Source organism: Pipistrellus hanaki (genome assembly GCF_964339955.1).
Source record: "Pipistrellus hanaki genome assembly, chromosome: 3".
Taxonomy (NCBI): domain Eukaryota; kingdom Metazoa; phylum Chordata; class Mammalia; order Chiroptera; family Vespertilionidae; genus Pipistrellus; species Pipistrellus hanaki.
In genome coordinates, this window is record NC_140505.1 from 172076124 (window position 1) to 172097610 (window position 21487).

At 40.6% G+C, this 21487-nt stretch overlaps 2 protein-coding genes across 5 annotated transcripts in view; one reads left to right on the forward strand and one right to left on the reverse strand.

Annotated features, from left to right (window-relative positions):
- Positions 1-11197, reverse strand: part of FGD6 (FYVE, RhoGEF and PH domain containing 6) — a 119085-nt gene extending 107888 nt beyond the window's left edge. Inside the window, exons 1-3 of the mRNA XM_084878470.1 lie at positions 10947-11197; positions 3105-3376; positions 999-2800 (exon numbers count right to left, since the gene is read on the reverse strand). Coding sequence (XP_084734596.1) covers positions 999-2800; positions 3105-3376; positions 10947-10962 — 2090 coding nt within the window. The 5' untranslated portion in view covers positions 10963-11197. The remainder of the gene's footprint in view (positions 1-998; positions 2801-3104; positions 3377-10946) is intronic.
- Positions 11198-11416: 219 nt separating this feature from the next.
- The window catches only part of VEZT (vezatin, adherens junctions transmembrane protein), a 55744-nt gene continuing 45673 nt past the window's right edge, over positions 11417-21487 (forward strand). For 2 of the 4 annotated variants that reach the window (XM_084878471.1, XM_084878472.1), the window contains exon 1: positions 11418-11574. In XM_084878471.1, coding sequence (XP_084734597.1) covers positions 11539-11574 — 36 coding nt within the window. In that variant the 5' untranslated portion in view covers positions 11418-11538. Of the gene's footprint in view, positions 11575-21487 lie in introns of all 4 variants that reach the window. The other 2 variants (XM_084878473.1, XM_084878474.1) reach the window with 2 other exon arrangements.

Sequence of the window (21487 nt, forward strand, 5' to 3'; positions counted from 1 at the left end):
GGTTAGATACAAAACCAACACTTTAAATACAATGCAAAGTCTCCCTTTGAGACAGTGGAGAAAGGAAGCAGCTGCAATGGTTACTTCCTTTACCTCTTTTTCATTCGTTCTCTCACATACCCAACTAACATCTACTGACCTCTATGAAACCCCTTTCTTGGCAAAATGCAGGACAAAAAGATATTACCAGACCTCTTCATGGTGCTTAAAACCAAATACAGAACATCTGACATACCAATAAATAACCATACCATCAGACAGACCGAGAGAAAGGCCTTAAGGATAGCAGAGCATAACTGGGAGGTCAGGCTAGGAAGTAAACATCTCCCACTAGGTAACTGTACACGCTTCCTGAAGCCAATCATTGCTGAGCTAGACCATCAAAGATGGGCAAGGTTTCAAGAAGACGAATGGAATGGGTATACCACAGGTAGAATGTGCTTATAGGAAAGTGTTTCCTGCATTTTTTCCTATATCCATCTGAAGTTAGCAATTAGCCTTCAACAAGTAAAATAAATAATCCTCAAAGAGTGGTAATTTTTGCAAATGTTGAAGTTTCACCTGACAAGGGCACCATAGGTAAATGCGTGTATTTTAATAACATCAGATTTTTTACACCTAGCAAATAAATCTCATTAAATTGGCCAATTTCCTCCCCTAAGTTCCAGCTATCACTTCCAAGTTGATGCTTTTGAGGCCTTGGGGCCTCTATGGTCCAGGTCTTTTATACCTATATTATTATGGTTCAAATTCTGTGAATAAGCAACTGTGATAGGGTAACTACTTCATACTTGCATTGCAAATACCCAATCCAACTGTATGATAAAAGGAGACTGATCTTTGAAATAATTTAATATATATTTAACGAACCCACTTTATCACCAAGTTATCGCCCCCCTTCCTCCATGTATGAGATTTTACCTATCCGGCAGGGTTTTGAAAGTTAATTTCAGTGATGCACATAAAAATACAGTGTCTGTCTGGGACCTAAGTATTACCTGGAATGCTTCTGTGTAGGTCCAAGTTGCAGCTGACCATCTGAAGCTTCATACAGGTTCTCTACCTCATACACATTCGCATCAGTGTCCTCCATGCTGCTGGAATTCTGCCTTTCCAACCCGACAGCCATAGCAAATGGAAAGTTCTCATACTCTGGTATTTCCTCATAATAGCGTACGTTTTCATAATCTGGTGCACAGTCACTTGCAACAGATTTGCAAGGCACCTGAGATGTTGCCTCCCTAGAGAGCATTTGGTCATCCAAAGACTCAGCTCTTGGTCCATTAGTTGCACTGCTCTGGCCACGAGACTTCTTCTTCTTCTTTTGAGATTCCAGACTGTTGTTATCTGCAGAATATGACTTGGTGGGTTTATTTCTCTTCTCTTCCACTAATAAGCCATGCCAATCACTTTCAGTCCCTTTTCCTTCCGCACCTGAGAGTCTGCCAGCAGTTGTGCCTTCAAGTGGGCTACTCTTGGACCAAAATTTCTGGAAGTCACTCTTCACGAAACAGACGGACAGCTTCATGCTGAGCAACTTCTTTAAAGAGTGTTTCCTTTGAGAATCTTTGCAAGGCTTAGTGCACCTATCCATATCCACAGCAGACAGCGATTTGGCTCTCGGCTTGGTCAGGGCATTTGAAGGCTCACTATTTGAGGATGTGGTGATAGACTTTAAGGATTCCGGGTTCCCTTTAAAGGGTAAAATAGGATGAGGTAATTTCCACACTGGCTTTTCTGAAGTCCTTTTGGACATCTCAAAGGAGGACGACATACCATGGTTTTGGGCACACAACTGTCGAAGGTGATTTCTTTCTGGATCCTTTTTTTCTTCATTTGAGGAATATGAACTTTTCTCCAGAAGCTCCTCTGAGGCAGCTTTTTTAAGCATTCCTGCAGCAGGCAAGCTGTGTCTTTGAGGTTTTTTGGGGACAATTTTTGAGGAACTTCCATCTCTCACCATAGTTTCCTTTTGCATTTGAGGGACAGCCCCTCCCAAGTTACAGGCCGTAGGTAAACCTTTGTTGCAAGCTAATTTCAGCTGCTTAGGCAGGCTCATCGATACAGTGCTGCATCTTATAAAACTGGTCCGTTTGTCCGCAGTAGGTGACATACTAGAATCATCTACTGTCTTGTTGTCAGAACTCAAATTAGAATCTGTATCCAAAGAAGGTGTCATTTTTTCAGAGGAAGATGTTTCATGACACATGGCTTTCTGGGAATCAACTAAGTTTTGCCTGTCACTATTGCAGTCCACATTCAATTCACTTTTCTTTCCTGGTTTCCCTTTGCCCACCTGTTCGTGGTTATACAAAACATTCTGATAAATCAAATTATCTTCAAGAAGACAAGAAGAGTTACTGTCTAAATTCTCTGGTTTTTCAGTACTTTCACTAGGAGTATCTACGTGCTCTTGACGTAACAGCCGTGCAGCACGTGTCTTTCTGGGCTTGGGAACTGGAAATTTTGAAGTACATGATATTAAGTGAACTTCTAAGGGACCAAGGTCTTTGACTTCAGAGTTTTTACTAACTCCATCTGAAGATAAAAAAGTGCTCCTTTTACCATTTGCTAGAGCTTCTTGTTCAGATGACTGAAAGCAAATATCGCTTTTTTCACTGTCCTCCTGACAAGTTTCAAAATTCTGAAGTTCACCAATAGGAAGTTGTAGGAGGCAATAGCCATCAGGAATCTTTTCAAAGCTGGACTGGGAAGGTGTCAAGTCCGCAAAATCAATTCTGAACTGTCCGTTGGAGTTGCAGCCCTCATTCGTTTCTGCATTGTCTGTGGATGTGTGCTTCTGTGGGGAAATAAAGGGTGATGTTTGTTAAAACGTCTTTAAACTTCTCTTCTAGGATGCTTACTTTTAAAAAAACAACTGTACTCTGGCTCTTGACCATTTCACCATTAGAATCACTTCTACTCACTGTTTTTATAGCTGCAGAGGACTCATCAATTTTACTATGTTCTAAATTTCCAGGCATATCTAGGGACTCTAAGACAAGTTGCTTTACACACAAATTCTCTCTATTCCCAAGCTTATGAATACACTCAGAACTGCACGAACACATTGGAACAATATAACCACTGCTCAGATGCCCTACCTTTTGGCAAGTAGAGCTGTCAGCACTTGCAGGTAATTCCTGTTTATGTCCTTCCAGATTCACGATGATTTTCCTTGATGGTGACTGCCTGATGTCACAAACAGGTGAGCTCTTCAGAACTTTTGGTTTCGGGGCTATTGCTGGTTTGGTTTTCTTTGTTGACTGTGGAACACTAGAAATCACAATATCAGGTTTGGGTGCAATAGGAGGTGGAGTTGACTTATTATTTGCCACAAACTTTGGTTTGGGGGCCAGTGGTGGCTTCTTAATCTCTAGAAGAAAAAAAAATAATAACTTGATAAAAAAAAAAAAAAAAAAGCATGAGATGATAAATGGTTACATTTGATAACTTTTACTTTTGACAATAAGGTGAACCAGCATTTTACTAGTTAGATTATGTTACACTAGAGGACCAGGGCACGGATTCGTGCACTGGTCAGGTCCCTCTGCCTGGCCTGCACCCTCTTGTAATCTGGGACCCCTTGGGGGATGTCAGACAGCCAGTTTCAGCCTGATCCCTGCAGGCTCAATCCAGACAGGAGGGAGCCTGATCCTGTGCATTGAACATCTGTCCCCTGGTGGTCAGTGCACATCATAGTGATCAGTCGTTTGGTTGCTTAGACTTATGTATATGTAGACTAGAGGCCTGTTGCATGAAGATTCATGCAATAGGCCGTCCTTCCCCTGGCTGCCAGCACCGGCACCCGGGACCCAGGCCTTTGCTCCTGTGCCGCCTTCAGTTTTTGCTCTGGCTGGAGCGCTGCTCCTATAGCTCCTTCCACCCCCCCACCGACCTCCTCATAACAGGCGTTCCACCTGGCCTGGCCGCTCCACACCTGCATGTAGCTGGAGTGCGGGACGGCCATCATCTTTGTTGGGTTAATTTGCATACTCACTCCTGATAGGCTGGTGGATATGGTGCAGTGATGGTCAATTTGCATATTTCTCTTTTATTAGTGTAGATTATATAGAGTCAATATTAGTCTTAAAATTGTCTCAGCTCTAGGGTACATAACTTTGGGAATACTGCACATTTCTTTTTTTTCTTTTTTTTTTTTTTAAATATATTTTATTGATTTTTTACAGAGAGGAAGGGAGAGAGATAGAGAGTTAGAAACATTGATGAGAGAGAGTCATCGATCAGCTGCCTCTTGCACACCCCCTACCGGGGATATGCCCGCAACCAAGGTACATGCCCTTGACCAGAATCGAACCCAGGACCCTTCAGTCCCCAAGCCGACGCTCTATCCATTGAGCCAAACCGGTCTCGGCTGCACATTTCTTAATATGGTTTTTTCTTCTAACTTTGGAACAGATAACCGTATCTTCAGACAACACTAAGTGAAATAACTGGCCTCTGCTTGGAGCCTGAGTAATAGAAGAAAGTACTTCCAGTTCATTTGCTAATGCTAAGAGTTGAATTTGCCTTTATTTGTAGGACACAACTCTTTTTTTTTTATGGCAACCAAAAAGTATATTCATTTAATTATACTGAAATAAAAGATTTCTGTTCAAAGGAACCATGAAAAAAGTTACTAAAAGAATAAAACACAAGATACTTGCAATATCTGAAACAACCAGGGATTACCCTTTCTAAAATATATAAGGAATTTCTGCACATCACCTATGAGAAACTGTCAACACAGTGCAAAAAATGGTCAAAGGATATGACTAGTAACTTACAGATGAGAAAACTCTAAAGCTAACAAGTACTTTGAAGAGATGTTTCAAAGCATTAATAATTGGAAAAAATTAAAATGAAAATAATGAGATCTCATTTTATACATATCAGACTGGTGGAATTAGAAAGCTGGATAATGCCATATGTGGGAGGCAATGTGGTAATATAAGAACATAATCCAATGCCTGAAGTAATGTGACTGGATACAGCAATCCTTAAGATCAATCCATCGGGCAGCTATAGTCAAATTTAATATGTTGAGCCTGAGAATGGAGCTATTTAAGAAGGGATCCTGGTGGCTAATTGGGCTGAAATTTAAAAACAGAGTCAAGCAGCAGTTGCTAAACAGGGTCCTCTTGCAAAGCTGCACTTCACGGAGAAGCCTACACTGATTTGCCTGCCCAGCCCTTATAAAGGAGTTCTGGGAATCCTTTTTCAACCAATAGGATTAAAACATTCCCTATCCAGCTGAAACCGGTTTGGCTCAGTGGATAGAGCATCGGCCTGTGGACTGAAAGGTCTCGGGTTCGATTCCGGTCAAGGGCATGTACGTTGGTTGCGGGCACATCCCCAGTAGGGGGTGTGCAAGAGGCAGCTGGTCAATGTTTCTCTCTCATTGACGTTTCCAACTCTCTATTCCTCTCAATTCCTCTCTATGTAAAATCAATAAAATATATTTTTTTAAAAATTCCCTATCCAATCAGAGCTGTGCAACTACTCTCTCATTTTCATCTTCACCGACTAATCAGAGTGGCTCCATTTTGACCAACCAGGATGGTGCTATTTGAATCAAGGACACAACTAAAGCGTCTCGTATGAATAAGCAATATTCTTCTACCTCAAAGATGTAGAGATGTGCAAATGCTTTATCAATAACCAAGATCACTAAAACCCCAAAAACATCCTTAAAATGAAATACAAAAATCAGAAATTTTTCAAACTTAAAACTAAAAAGTAATTCTTCTGTATTAGTTGAGGCTCATAAGCGAACATTTCTCTGTGTAGAGGTTGTCAATGGAAATTTTCATTCTAACCCTTCAAAGCCTAATGCTATAGCTCAACCCCAGGTCTAATCAACTATTGAATAGTTTCTGGGGATTAAGCCTGGGCATATGTATCCCCTGGACATATTTTTTCTTAGGATCCACAGGTGATTATGCTGTGTACCCTTCATTAGTGCATTTAAAAGATGACCACAATGGCTAGTCTTCCTCGACATTATATAAAAAGTACTGAGAGAGCACCTATTATACTGAATTACATTTGTACAGATCTGCTCTTAGCCTAGAAACCTAATAAAAGCTTCACACAAAAGACCAATAAAATGGAATACAGAGAGCATGAACATCAGGGTTTTTTAAGTTCTTTTAAGTTTTTCCATCTATACTGTCATTTATCACACTGTCTTACTTCCTCAATGAAATCCTGAGATAACCTATTTTCTTACATTTCTTATATTTATGTTTGTTCCTCCAATATTACCTAATGCTTAATAAAAACGTGATTTGCTGGGGGGAAAAAACAAAACCTTTCAAAATATCTACTGAACATTGTTTAATTACTTGAAGACACAGAGGCTTATATACTTCATTTGGTGATGAATTTATTTTCAACAAGGAAATTAGTCACAATGCTCGGGAAGACATTACATGGAACTGAGTTTTTTAAAAAAAGTAAAAAGAATTCCTTTTATCAACCAAGGAAGAATTTCCCAAACCCCTAATATTATGTGTTCAATCAAGATCATAAGCCGAAGCCGGTTTGGCTCAGTGGATAGAGCGTCAGCCTGCGGACTGAGAGGTCCCAGGTTCGATTCCGGTCAAGGGCATGTATCTTGGTTGCAGGCTCATCCCCGGTAGGGGTTGTGCAGGAGGCAGCTGGGTCGATGTTTCTCTCATCGATGTTTCTAACTCTCTATCCCTCTTCCTCTCTGTAAAAAATCAATAAAATATATATATTTTTAAAAAAGATCATAATAGTTGCCTTTTCACTCAATATAATGTTGTGACAAATGAAGAAGATAATAAAATATTTTCAAAATAGCTTAATACAAATTCCCAAAGCTTTTTACATTTTCAGTTATCTATCCAGTAAGCATGTTATTAGTTTTTTGTTTTGTTTTGTTTGCTTTATAGGAAGAAAAAAATTGGAAAGCCCTTCAAAGCCTAATGCTACAGCTTGGTATAATGATCTCTTAAACTCAACTCTTGGTCTATTAAGTCAATTCTTAAAAGAAAGCATGAATGCCCTAGGCCTCTTCCCAGTCTCTCATGTTACTCAAGTTAATGAAAACTGACAGACCGTCATGTTGATTTCATTTCGGTAACCATTCTTAAAGTATCCTACCTCTGGGATTTGTGAAGAAATGGAAAAAAAAAAAAAATTTTCCAGTTTGTAAGATGAAAAGGGTTCTGGAGATTGACTTCCCAGCAATGTGAATGTACTTAACACTACTGAACTGCACACTTAAAAATGATAAAGACAGCAAATTTGTGTTATATGTATTTTACCACAACTAAAAAAAAAAAAAAGAGCCCATCTCGTCAAATTAATCTTTCACTTTCTGAAAATACAGCTTTGTCAGAAGCTTCTAGATAATTTAACTGATCAATTTTTTATTTGTAGTTAATTTTTTAAAAATCCTCACCAGAGGACATGCTTAAGAGAGGACATGGATTGGTTGCCCCCCTGACAAGTGCCCTGACCCAGGACTGAACCAGCAACCCATGTATGTGACCTGAAGGGATATCTCATCTAGCAACCTGGAGCACAGGATGATGCTCAACCAACTGAGCACTCCAGCCAGGCTAATTAAATTGTTTTTTAATCTCTGGTACCGATTTTACTCCTTCCTTTAAATGTGTCTTATACATGAGCCTGCTTCCATCAGACATAATTTCTGTTCTCCTTAGTGACCTAGAAATTAAATTACTTACATATGAGCTGTGGTTGATTGCCAACAAATGTAGCCCAGCATTATGCACCTAATGCCCTCAATGCATACTCATTGAATTAAGTAAGCAGCTGGGAAATTCGGCTCACCAGTGTTAACCATGTATTAGAGGAAGTCAATAATACAACTCGGGGAGCTGGGTAACCTAATTATGTGCCTTTTTCTGCATATCTGGCTGCCTCAGTTTCCTTACTTGCAAATAAAGAGTTGGACAGAAATGTAAAGTTTATATGATTCTGAGATTATAACGTCTGAGATATTTGCTTCAGGAGAACCTTTCTTTTCTCCAGCCCTTTTGCCCTGCCTGATTTTTCATCAATATAACTTTGTTTTCACCACTAGAAAGCAAACTCCGAAAGGGCAGGCACTTTGTCTCATTGAGATATCCCCAATGGTCAGACCTGCCACATACACATACTCTTCAATATTTCTCAGTAGCAGGAAATTTCTTTCTTTTTTTTTTTTTTTTAAGTCCATATCCATTTCAATGTAGAATAATATTTTGAAAAGTAGCAGGAATCAACTTCAATAGGATTACTGAATAAGTTCTTAATTATTAGTAGGAACAGTATTCAACTAAGTCACTGATACAGAAATATCTGGAATCCTTCATTATTATTATCATTTGTGTGTGTGTGTGTGTGTGTGTGTGTGTGTGGCTCTGTTATGAAGGAAATACAACTCAAAAAAATAACAAGCCATTGTACTGGAGTCTGCTCCAATGTCAAATTCTTGAAGTAAGTAGATGATCTTTGGAAATGGATCCAGCACCTTTGCATCTTAATAGTGTATCAACAGTCAGACCCAAAGCTTTTCAGAGTAAAGCAGCAAATCTTTTATTTATACAGCTGTTCAGCTCCAGGGAAAAGTAAGGTAGGACCGTAAAGCACTCGTACCATTTCACTATTACAAACATACTGTCATCTATTACACACAGATGGCTGCGGTTCACGTGCACACTTTCTTAGCTTTCGAACCAGCCGTAAAGGAAAGCACAAGCATTAATGAGACAATGACCTGTACAAGTTAAAAAAAAAAAAAGAAAAAGAAAAAAGAAAACATACACCTGTAATTACGTCTCCTTTTAAATATATTGATTAGAATCCTTCTAAAATCTTACTAAGAGCCTACTCTTTCACAGATGTTTCAGAAAAACAAAGCAAGCTCTTCTTCAGGATACACAACATAGATGTTCTACAGCATTTCTCTTATTTCCTTAAATTAAGCTAACCAAGCCAAATACCACAGATTAGATTCGATATCAACAAACATTCCCTCTCCCAATTGCAAATAACTTTCCTAAACTTTTAATCAAATTGGCTATTGTTCCAAAAAGAATAAACAGCTTGTAAGAATGATAAACACATAATCTTATAAGAATAGGATGAAGATAAAATGCCAATTCTCTTCCATATTCTCCATTTAGACTGCAAAAGAATTAAAATAAATCTTAACAGATGCGTGGACAAAAAAGTAGCTAACGCTTCTCAGCAAACCATGCTAAAAACTTAACTCAGCTAAACACAGGAAGTGTCCCTCTTTTAAAACACCACAAAAATGTCTGTGGATTTCTTTAATTGTAAAGTTGATGAAATATAAAAATAGCTTGCATTATTCCAGGGGAATGCAAATCAAAGAATCATAAACTTCCAGACTGAGTCCTACATCACGTTTACATATTTAAATGTCATATTAAATGCTTCTGTATCTCTTCATTATAAACTGTTAGGACTGGGATTGAAAACTGATGCATGTAAGGTATAAATATTTTAAATGTGCTTGATACTCTAAAAGAGGGGAGAGCTAAAATTAGCTGGAAGGATTTATATCCAACCACTTTAAATTAATTGGAAGAGTTCAGTAATAAAGGAAAACTGAACAAAGGTGAGGCACAGAAATTTAGGATGAAAATAATTCACCTTAAGTAGAAAGCCTCACTTTGGTAAGGAAAAGGGTTTATAAATAACATGACATGACGACGTATCTCCTACATATACATATAACATCAGAGAGGAAAGAGCCACGACTTCTTCAGGAATACTATAATACTTCACTCTTTGCTTTCTTATTACCATTGGCTAACTTCTTGCCTAGTTACCTGTAATCTTATTACACCTAGCAGTGCAACACTTTAATAAATCCAGGCTTTAGAAATAAGACAAGTCAGAACATTTAAGAGGGCTGTTTGACAGTTTCATGTTGCAGGAATTTAAAGCAAACGCCAAGAAAAGCAACGTGATTCTAGAAGTCACTGGGAGGGGAAACTTTACACTACTTCACTATAAACTTTCTAATAAAAGTGTATTTCTTTCAACGTGGACGAAGCAAAGAAAGAAAAAAAAAACACCTTAATACTGAACACATTAAAAATTCTGGTTTAAAAATGAACCTCTATGCTTATAAATTGGATCTAAAGCCACTTTCGTCGTTATCGTGGAATATAAAGAACTGTTGCTTAAAAAAAAAAATGCTTGGAAATATGTACAGGATTGCTCAAAACCCAAAGGTAAACAGTTTGACATTTGAATGAAGGGAAAGAGCTGCAGCAGGAGGCAGACCGAAAAGAAGGCTGTTGTTGATACTAACCAGGGAGAAATAGAAAAGAAATCCTTTTTTTTTTTTTTTATGGGGTGAAGATGAGAAATAAAACAATTGCCATGGCCACTTCTACTCGGGAAAAACCATCAGGATAAACCACCTCTTTCTCTGCTAAGCAAGGAGGGTCAGGGTTTCCAGTCGACACCAGGTTCAAAGCGACTCAGCCCCGCCGCCGAGTCCAACCCTCTGGGAACCTTGCCCTTGCTTAGAATAACTGATTTCTTAACATGGTCATCGAAAACTGTTTTCACACGCAGAAAAGGCAAAGTCGCTCAAAGTTGAGGAGACAAGCAAAGGTCTTTTTTTTTTTTTTTTTTTTCATTTCGCGTTCCACCTGGCGCAGAGCCCCCAACCCGGGTCTCCTGGTAAAGGCAGGTCCCAAGGGAGACAGGGTTTCCAAACACCCTCTCTCTCCCCACAAAAAAGGGAGGAGGAGACGGGGCAGCAAACGCCGCCGGCTCCGCACTTGCCGCGGTCCTCGGAGGGGAAAAGTGTGTCGAAGGGACCCCGCGAACCTGGACCCCGAAGGAGAAAGTGGGTCCAGCGCCCAAGCCGAGCAGCCAGCGCTCCCTGCAAACTTTCCAGGGACCGCGCGAGCGCGGTCACTTACCGGCGGCCGAAGTCATGATTCCCGCGGGCGGCTCGCTTCCCCTCAATCCATGCTCCCCTCACAGTCCATTGTTTCAAGAAGGTAGGCAGGAAGAAAAAGCTCCCGCGGCGGCGTCCACATGTCGCCCTGCTGCTCCGCAGCGAAACTCTAGGGTCCTCACAAAGGATGCGGCGGCGGACTCCGGGGACCCGGCGGCGCTCCCGGGCGCGAGCCGCCAGCTGCGGGCACGAGCGAGTGCTCGCCGCGCCTCCGCCGACGCGTGCCCGTCTCCAGCTTTTAAAAAAAAAAAAAAATCCGTGCTCTTGGCGCCCCCTGCCAGCCGCAGCCAGTAACAGGCAGACAAAAGCCCCAGCCTCCTCCAATCAGAGGGCTCGACCTTCCTTTTTGCTCCCGCCTCTCCCGTCCACGGGATCATCTTCTGCTCCAATACGTAGACCGGAAAAAAGAGGGGCGGGGAGAGATGAGAGAGGCATGCTGGGAGTCGTAGTTTTCTGGACACGCGGGACGGAGCGAAGCGGCTGCCTGGGTGCCGCCGGCTCCCCCACTGCCTTCATTTCCCATCGTGCTGAGGCGGGTGGCATGGCGGAGAAGGATGACACCGGAGTTTGACGAAGAGGTGGTTTTTGAGGTAAGGGGAAAATGGCGGTGGGTGTGTGGATTGCCTGCCTTTGTTTGAGAACAGCGAGGGCGAAGGCGAGGTGGCAGGGCGAGGGACCGATCCCGGGGTGAGGAGGGATCGAGGGACGGTCGTGTTGCCGGCCTCGGCCACCCAATCTCGGCGATGTCTGGGGCCTAGAGTTGGCTGCAGCCGGACAGGTGTAGCCCGAGACGCCCTCAGCCTCGGGCCCGCCCGGAATTCCCAGTCGGGGCGGGTGGACGGGAGCGCCGCCGGCGGTTCCTGGCCCCGGGGCGGCTACGCCCCAGGGGGACTGCCCCTGGCTGGGGCGGGGCCCGGCCGTGCATTCTTGGATCCTCACCCGTACCCTGGAGCCTCCCTGGTTTACGTCCTTGGTTTTTTTGGGGGGGAGGGGGTCATGATCCAGAAGTGCCTTAGGTCCCTGTGCCTGGTCGAGGCGTGGCCCTCGGAATGAAGGCAGCAGGTGCCAGCTTTGGAACGTGGTTTAAAATACGTGTGGGACCCGCCGTGGGTGACGAGGGGCGGGCCCTCGGAGCCTTTAGGTGCATCAGTTCTTTTGTCCTTTGCTTTGGCGCTAAGTGTAGCCGGTTCTGACTTAAGGCTCTCGGGTGTGAGTGCTTTTGTGTGGGGACTATTTTAGGACGTTCTCTGCCATCTTGAATGGTGGGGGGGGGGGGAACCACACACACACACACAACACAGCAAGTCTTTTTGTTGCCATTTATTTATCACACACAGGTGCACACCACTCCTGTAGAGATGTATGTTTTGCGTTCACACATTCAACTAGGTTTTGAGAAAAAAATGTAAAAGATATGGCCCGTTCTGTACAGTGGGAGAGCTAGGCACGAAACAATATAGAATGATAAATACTGAAATATGTACAAACAGTCATTGCGGGGTTGATTTGGAAACCATCATCAGTTCTTGTAACCTCAGAGAAGCTACCTACGGCCAATAAAAGGTATCAGAGGTCAATGTTGAACTGTGAATTGGGTTAGAAGGACAAGGGAGAGAACGCATTACAGGGAGAGAGAGCAGAGTATGCCCAGGTTGGGAGGAGTGGAAGTACTTGGTGTGGATATTTCAGGGGCTTGAGTGTGGGAGGGGAACTATATAAAGTGCTCTGATATGGCTAGAATGGAGAAGTAGTGGAGGATAGGGCTATTTTACCAAAATGAAGAACCTGCATTCGAAGTGCTCTCTAGGAAAGACAAGTGCCTGCGTTTTGGAAATGAAAGAAGAAGTAATAAAATGTTATAATGGCTTGGGCAGGTACTTCCAAGATAAAATTGCAAATTAAATGTGAGAGCTAAAGGAGAGATAAAAATCTAGGTTGCTTAGATTTCTGGAATTAAGGGAACTGGGTGGATGTTATTTTTTTACCCTATTATTTTCTTCGACTTCTGAATGTAATAATAACAAATGTTCAAAGAACATGTCATTGTAGCAAAGAAGCCACAAAATTAAAATCATCCATTATCCTACCATTCAAAGATGGCCATTATTAACACCACAATATGTGTTCTTACAGACTTTTTTCCATGCAAGTGTATGTTTAAGTCTATGATTTTTTAACACAAAAGATATCATACCACATAGAATTTTGTATGTATTTTTTCACTTAAATTTAGCACGTCTATTCCTATTCATTACTCTTCGAAAACATCACATCATGTATATGTATCATAATGTAGCAATTTTTCCATTGTGAGAAAATTATATTGTTTCAAAATACTCACCATTGTAATCAACACTGACATAAATCCATCTTTAATTGTAGCTCTGAGTTTTTCTTAGAATAATTTCTAGAAGGGAAACAAGTGGGTGAAAAAAGTAATTTTTAAAGACTGAATGAAGAAAGGTTATATCAATTTAAGTTTCCATTAAGAATAAGAATATTAGTTTCACACAAATCCTCAGTGACATTGGTTTTCTTTAATCTTCGCTAATTTGCTAGGAAAAAATAGCATTCCATTGTTCTAATTTACATTTTGTGCGTTAATTGGAGCCATTTTTCTCTCTTTGTTTGAACGTTTCTTTTTGTATGCATTCCAGTTGGATGCTAGTTTCTTAAAAATTGATTTGCATGAGTTCTTCCTGTTTCTTGTAGAAAATGTTTTTCAGCATGTTATTGGATTTATTGGCTTAATGCTGTATGCACTAACTTTTATTGCAGCTTAATATTCAGAGGAAAGTCCACAAATCATAAAGGTTGCTGAATTTTCACATGAACACCCCCCCAAAACAAGCACCTAGATCAAGACACAACATCACCAGTACCCCAGAAGCTCTCTTGCTTTCAGTCACTTCTTCCCACCCCAGGGATAACCACCATGCAGATTTACAATAACTAACTTAGATTAATTTTGCCTATTTTTACAGGGTACACCCTGTGCAATTCCATTTGTATATGCTCTTATTTGTCTGACGTATTTTTGGTCTCTGGCTTTATTTACTTGTTAGATTCATGTATATTGTCATGTGAGCATTTTTTTTTTATTTCTCCATAGTATTTCATGTGCATTACATGAAAATTTTTTAAATCCATTCTACTATTGATCATATTTTGGTAGTCTCCAATTTGAGATTTTTTGTGAGTAGAGCTACTGTGAACCTTTTAGTATATATATTTTGTTGAGCATATTTCTGTTGGGTATATACTTAGAAGTGGAATTGCTGAGGCCTAGGCAATGCATATGTTCACCTTTTGTAGATACTGCCAAACATTATTCCATTGTGGTTCAACCAATTTATACTACTGCCAGCAGTGCTTGAGCGGTCCCGTTGCTCTACATTCTCACCAACACCTGCTCGTTTCAGTCTTTCTTTTTATCATTCTGGTGGTACCAGAGAATCTTGGTAGGGAGGGAGGTGGAGGTTCTTGGAACACTGCTGAAATAAGAACTTTTAGAAGCCCCCACAGGAGGATGTGGAAGAAGGCTCTATTTGCGTGAAGTTATATTTCTCGAGTTCCAAAGTCCCCTTCCCCTTAAGCCAGTCCTGGAAAAAGTGCAGCTGTGGATTCAGCAGAGCCAGAAGCAGGGTCAGTGTCCAGAGCTTCTGTTCCATGTTGCAACCCAGCATAGTTCATTATCCAAGTTAATTCAAGTTCATTAGTCCATGTGTGGAGGCCAGCAGAGCCCTGCGCCAAGACATGTGGATGCGGAAGAGCATGCCAGGGTAACAGGAATCACAGGAGCTCAGCTCCCTGGAGCCAAGAGAAGAAGAGTGGCTTCTTTGTCCAGAAGTTTATATATTTAGATTTTGTGCTCTTGCAGTGGCCATGCCCATCCTAGCCTCTGACTCCTTTCCAGGTGTGATTAACCGACAAACACCTTCCCACATCATTTAGAGTAGACCTTATTGGGCATGTGTCTTTCTGGTCTTCCCTCTCCTCCTTTCCTGTTCAATTATAACCATGTTATTACAGTGGCATCAGCAATGTCTCCTCTAGGCTTTAATATGCATTTTCCTGGTAAGGGAATTGAGTCTTTTTATGTGTTTATGAGCCCATTCTATGTCCTTTTGTGAAACCAATTCAAGAGTGTGTGTTTTTTGCATATTTTTCTATTGGGTTATCTTTTTCTTACTTATTTGAAGGAGTTCTATACTGTACATATGCTGGGGTTGTAAGTCCTTTGTTGGGTATTTGTACCTCACCTATCTTAGGATACAGGAAGAAATGGAAAGCTGCCTGACTCATTTAGAAGGCAAGCAATAAAAATATTCTTGGGTTTGAAGATCATTATTGTAAAGATACTGGATCTCCTCAGATTAATACGTATATTCTAAGCAAACCCAATCAAAATCTCAGTAGGTGTGGTGTTTTTTTAATGTAGGTGACTGGCTTATTTAAAATTCATTCAGAAATACAACTGACCAAGAATAGCCAAATCAATTTTGAAAGAAAATAAAGCTGGAAGATTTTATCCTATCAGATACCACGACCTATCATAAAGTTATAGCAATTAAAATAATGGATATTGGTACAAGAGTAGTCCAATTCACCAATGGAAAAGAGCATCCAAAAACAGCCACAGATACAAAGTATTCTGATTTATGACCAAGGCAACATTGAAGTTTGATGGAGAAAGGATTTTCTATTCAGTAAATGCCAGCTTAACTGGACATCGATGTGGTGGGAAATGTGTTGACCTTTATTTGATAACATACAAAAATCAGTTCCAGGTAGATGGCAGATCTAGATGTAAGAGGTAAAATAAATACTTTAGAGAAAATATAGCCGAAACCGGTTTGGCTCAGTGGATAGAGCGTCGGTCTGCAGACTGAAGGGTCCTAGGTTCGATTCCAGTCAAGGGCATGTATATTGATTGCAGGCACATCCCCAGTATTAAGATTTATTGCTGAAGGCAGAGGGAAGATAGAAGAGGAACTGAGATATTGAGGGTGAACAGATGTGGAGAATGGGAGACTTGCTATTGTAAAATAGCTTAGCAGGATTCTTGCTAATACTAGATTTTGCAAGGAAGTGCGCAGGTGGGCTAAAGGGAAAGTTCTGGAGACTGGCTAAGGTATGGTTAAGCAAAGAAAGAACTTTTGTCAATATCCAGGGAGAAATTTTAACTCCCCAAGGTGGCTTAGAATTCCAACTTAAATATCATCTCAATTGAGGTAGGGGACAGTTTGGGGAAATGGAAGTCTCCTTAGGGAAAAGTAAATTACTTTTAGGAATGAAAGAAGAATGGATGGGAGATGACAGAGTTTGTCCAGGTGTGTAGACCTTCTAGCCTCCTCTCCTATGATTAGAGTTGGTCTTCCCTCGGTTGATGCAATTCCCAAAGGGTATGTATGGCAATTGAGTTCCTTTTGGAAGATCTATCTTTAGGCAGGTAAGGGAAGTTCAGAGAAAGATTCTCCCTGCATTTGCTGTTCTCAAGTGCCTACAGTTCAAAATAATATGCCAAGATGGCATATTTTGGGATGGCATATTCTGCTACCCTTTAGGAATTATCTGTTCCTTGAAGATATAGCTATATTGGTCATTAAATTATCTAGGTTTTTGCTGGGGATAGGGAGATGCTGGTCTACTGATTCCATTTCTATCTATCATCCATTTAGACAGAGAATTGGAGAGAGAGAGAGAGAGAGAGAGAGAGAGAGAGAGAGAGAGAGAGAGACATTGATTTGTTGTTATACTTATTTATGCATTAATTTGTTTATTCTTGGAGATCACACCACAACCTTGGCCTATTGGGACAATGTTCTAAGCAACTGAGCTACCTGGCCAGGGTGTCTATTTCTTTTATGGTTGTTGCTCAATTCCAGTTTCCTATTTAGGGGCATATTTTAATAGGATGTGTTATTTTTATTCTGAAAGGCGATGTAACATAGTTGTTAAAGGAATAGACTCTTGGGCTGTACAGCACAGGAAATCCTAGCTCCAATATTTAATACTTAGTACAACTTTGAAGAATTTATTTAACTTTTCTATTCTTCAGTTTACTCTATATTAAATAGAAATAACAGTACTTATCTCATGAGCATTTGTATTAAATGACTTAATATATGTGAAGTACTTAGATGAGTGCCTTCACATGTGAGCATGTGGTAAATGTTAACTATTATTAAATTTTTTCCAGAAAATTACTTCTTATTTAGCTTTCAAAGTTATTGGCATAAAGTATTCTTAGTAGTTTCTCATATTCTTAGTAGTTTTTTTGTTTCATAACACTTATTAGATCATTTCACTTATATTTATTTGTTTATTTTGTTAATCCTCACTCAAGGATATTTTTTCTATTGGTTTTTTGTTTGTTTGTTTGTTTGTTTAAGAGAGTGGATGGGAGGGGAAGAGACACAGAGAAAGAAACATTGATGTGAGCCAAAACTGGTTTGGCTCAGTGGATAGAGTGTCGGCCTTTGGACTGAGAGGTCCCAGGTTCGATTCCGGTCAAGGGCATGTACCTTGGTTGCGGGCACATCTCCAGTAAGGGGTGTGTAAGAGGCAGCTGATTGATGATTCTCCCTCATCAATGTTTCTAACTTTCTATCCCTCTTCCTCTCTGTGAAAAATCAATAAAAGAAAGAAAGAAAAAAAGAAAAGAAACATCGATGTGAGATACATCGAATGGTTGCCTCCCAAAACCAAGGTACATACCCTTGACTGGAATAGAACCCAGGACCTTTTAGTTCATGGGTCGATTCTCTATCCACTGAGCAACACTGGCTAGGGCTGTCATCTTATCTCTTGCCTTTTGGCTTGAATTTCAGACCACAGAAAGGGAGCTTCTTTTGCAGAGCTGAAAGCTATTTGGGCGCATGGTCTGTCTTCCAAGGCATTACAATTCAGTAGCAATAATTTTTTCAAAAGTTTTGCCAATTGGCTATAGTGGATCATTGGATTTTTAGCCTGCAATATATTTCCTTGCCAGTCACCACTCAGTTACCAAGCCAGTGCAGCATATTTCAGTTTCTGTTAAATCAACCCTATTAGATACCAAGCGGTTTTCAACCTGTGGATCGCCTAAGACCATCAGAAAACACAGATATTTACATTACGATTCATTAACACTAGCAAAATTACAGTTAGGAAGTAGCAACAAAAATAATTTTATGGTTGGGGGTCACCACAACATGAGGAACTGTATTAAAGGATCGCGGCATTAGAAAGGTTGAGAACCACTGGTTTAGAGGATCAAGATTGTTAAGCTTATGAAGCCAAGAACACACGGTCATGATCATAGCTACAATCCAAGAATCAAGAAGCCATCATCATATCTGCCTCGCAATAACCTACAAAGCTGATACAGCGGTACTGGAACTCAGAATCTAGCCACTCTTTCTACCACAAGTGCCTCTGCATTACCAGGAAGCTGAGGAATACATATTGGAATACTGCTTTAGAAGCATTTTGCCTCCACAGCTTTAATAGTCAAAAAAAGCCAAAGCAGCAAAAATTGAACCTCTGCTTTTTTTTTTTCCATCTTCCAAATCTCTCATGAGTATACCTAATTAGAGGAGCCTGGTATATATCTAGAATCTAGCTGCAAGATAATTAGAGAAATGGCCACATTTAGCTTTCCCATTTCTTTAATACAAGAGGCAGACTAAATGAAGAAAGGTAGAAGAGAGGTTGAACAAATCAGGCCACCATATCCATCATAGGACCTAAGATCTCCCCTAAGAAAATGTAACTGGGATAATTTTGGTATAGTTGATATAATATTATTACTTTAATGGTTTTCAGAATCAGACTCATTTATATCTTTAAGACTCAGAGAATTATATGCATTAAAAATTTTTAATCAAGCAAAGTTTTGAAAAGTATTCCAACCACATTTTTTAAAAATATATTTTATTGATTTTTTACAGAGAGGAAGGGAGAGGGATAGAGAGCTAAAAACATCGATGAGAGAGAAACATTGACCAGCTGCCTCCTGCACACCCCTCACCAGGGATGTGCCCACAACCAATGTACATGCCCTTGACCGGAATCGAACCTGGGACCCTTCAGTCCGCAGACCGACGCTCTATCTGCTGCACCAAACGGGCCTTGGCTCTTTTTATTTATTTATTTTTTGATAAGAGAGTCATTGATCTGCTACCTCCTGCACGCCCAACACTGGGCATCTAGACTACAATCCAGGCATGTACCCTGACTGGGAATCGAACCATGACCTCCTGGTTCATAGATGCTCAATCACAGAGCCACACTGGCCAGGCCTTTCTTTGTATTTTTAAAAGTTATATCTCTGTAAATAACATTAAGTCATTTTTATGAGTATCATATGTAGATTTTTTTCTACTTGCATGACTGTGTACATGGACAATAGTAGCTATTTTGATAATGGAACTTGCTCTCTGCAATAATTATAGATATAAATTGTAAGATATTATATCATTCTATTTTTCCTTCAAATGTATCTTCAGTTTCCTATAGTACCAAAGCTCTACACTTGTATTATCTATCTACCAGTAGCCCTGCATACCAATCCATGTGCCAGTAGCTCCTCAGTAGCTCGCTGCTGCCCACCTGTAGCTCTCTCCATCCCTCTATCTCCCCCCTCATAGCTTGCTGCCCTCCCATAGCTTGCTCCCCACTGCGCACTTGTAGCTTGCTGCCCCACTCTCCTGCCGATCTGTGATCTGGTAACGACCATTTGCATATTACATCTTTATTATATAGAAGGAGGATATATATAACAGCCTAAGCTACAGTTACAACTGACAACGGGAGGACCGGTTGGTAGCTATGACATGCACTGACCACCAAGGGGCAGACACTCAATGCAGGAGCTGCCCCATAGTGGTCAGTGTGCTCCCACAGCCAACCTCCCATGGCTGGCAAACCTCCCGCAGTCCCTCCCCCCATCTAGCTGACCCTGATGGCCCCGATCAGTGAGGCCAGGCTGAGGGACCCACCCATGCACAAATTCATGCACTGGGCCTCTAGTATAAAATAATCTTCTGAATTGTAACTGAGATTGGGAGCATAGCAAAATTCATACTTTTATCACTATCTGTAATAGAATATTTTATTAATGGAATTATTAAATCTTAGCCATATTGACTAAAAGATTGACCATTAAGACCAAAACTAGTTTATCACCAGATATGCAAGCATAAATTTGTTGTGTGTTTTTTTTGTTTGTGTGTTTTGTTTTGTTTTTGCTCCTATATAATTTTTTTTCCAAATGCATTCCATTTTGGCAGGGTGCGGGGAGTGATACTCAGCCCAAGCTATTTCTTTTTTTTTTCTTTCTTTCTTTCTTTTTTTATTGGTTAAGGTATTACATATGTGCCCTTATCCCTCCATTGCCCCCCCCATCCTGCACCCCCGCTCATGCCCTCAGCCCCTGTTTCTGTGTCCATTGGTTATGTTTATATGCATGCATATAAGTCCTTTGGTTGATCTCATAAATTTGTTTTATAACATGAATTATTAAAAATATTCTCGAGAAACAAGTCTTCACTTTTTTTGTCTGGGTCATGTGTTTCTTTCATTTTGGCTTCTTCACATATCTTCAGAGTTCCAGTTTAGATTTTAACATTTTGTCTTGCTCTCTTATATAGTTACTAGAAGCCTGATGTACAGATTCATGCACTGGTGGGGTCCCTTGGCCTGGCCTGTGCCCTCTCGCAATCCAGGACTCCTAGGGGGATGTCGGACTGCAAGTTTCAGCCCGATCCCTGCAGGCCAGACAGGGATCCCACTGGCGCATGAATCCGTGCACTGGGCCTCTAGTATGCATATAAGATCTTTGGTTAATCTCTTCCCACCCTCCCAACTTTCCTCTGAGATTCACCAGTCTGTTCCATGTCTGTGCGTTGAGTGTCTGCCCCCTGTTGGTCAGTGCGTATCACAGCTAATGGTCGAATGGTTGCTTATTCTTTTATATATAGAGAGAGATATAAAGACTCATTTTTTAAAAGCCTTGTGGAAAGGCATTAATTTGTAAGGGTATCTTGAATGAATCATTTAATTTATTTAAAGCTAGCTTCCCATTTTTTTTTAATCTTTTTTTTATATTTTTATTTTATTGATTTTTTTACAGAGAGGAAGGTAGAGGGATAGAGTTAGAAACGTCAATGAGAGAGAAACATCGACCAGCTGCCTCTTGCACACCCCTTACTGGGGATGTGCCTGCAACCCAGGTACATGCCCTTGACCAGAATCGCACCTGAGACCTTTCAGTCCGCAGACCGATGCTCTACCACTGAGCCAAACCGGTTTCGGCTAGCTTTCCATTTTTTATATGGAGTTATACCAGATCATTATTGAGTATGAAATTATTTTCAAATCTGGTAAGTTAGAGGCTTCCATTAATTAGGAAGTACAGGGAGAAATCCTGCTCATTTACAGTCTGTGTTTAGATCAGACACCCTGCCTCAATTTTAATTTTCCTGGTTCTGTACCAGAGGTTTGTTCCCGTGTTTCCAG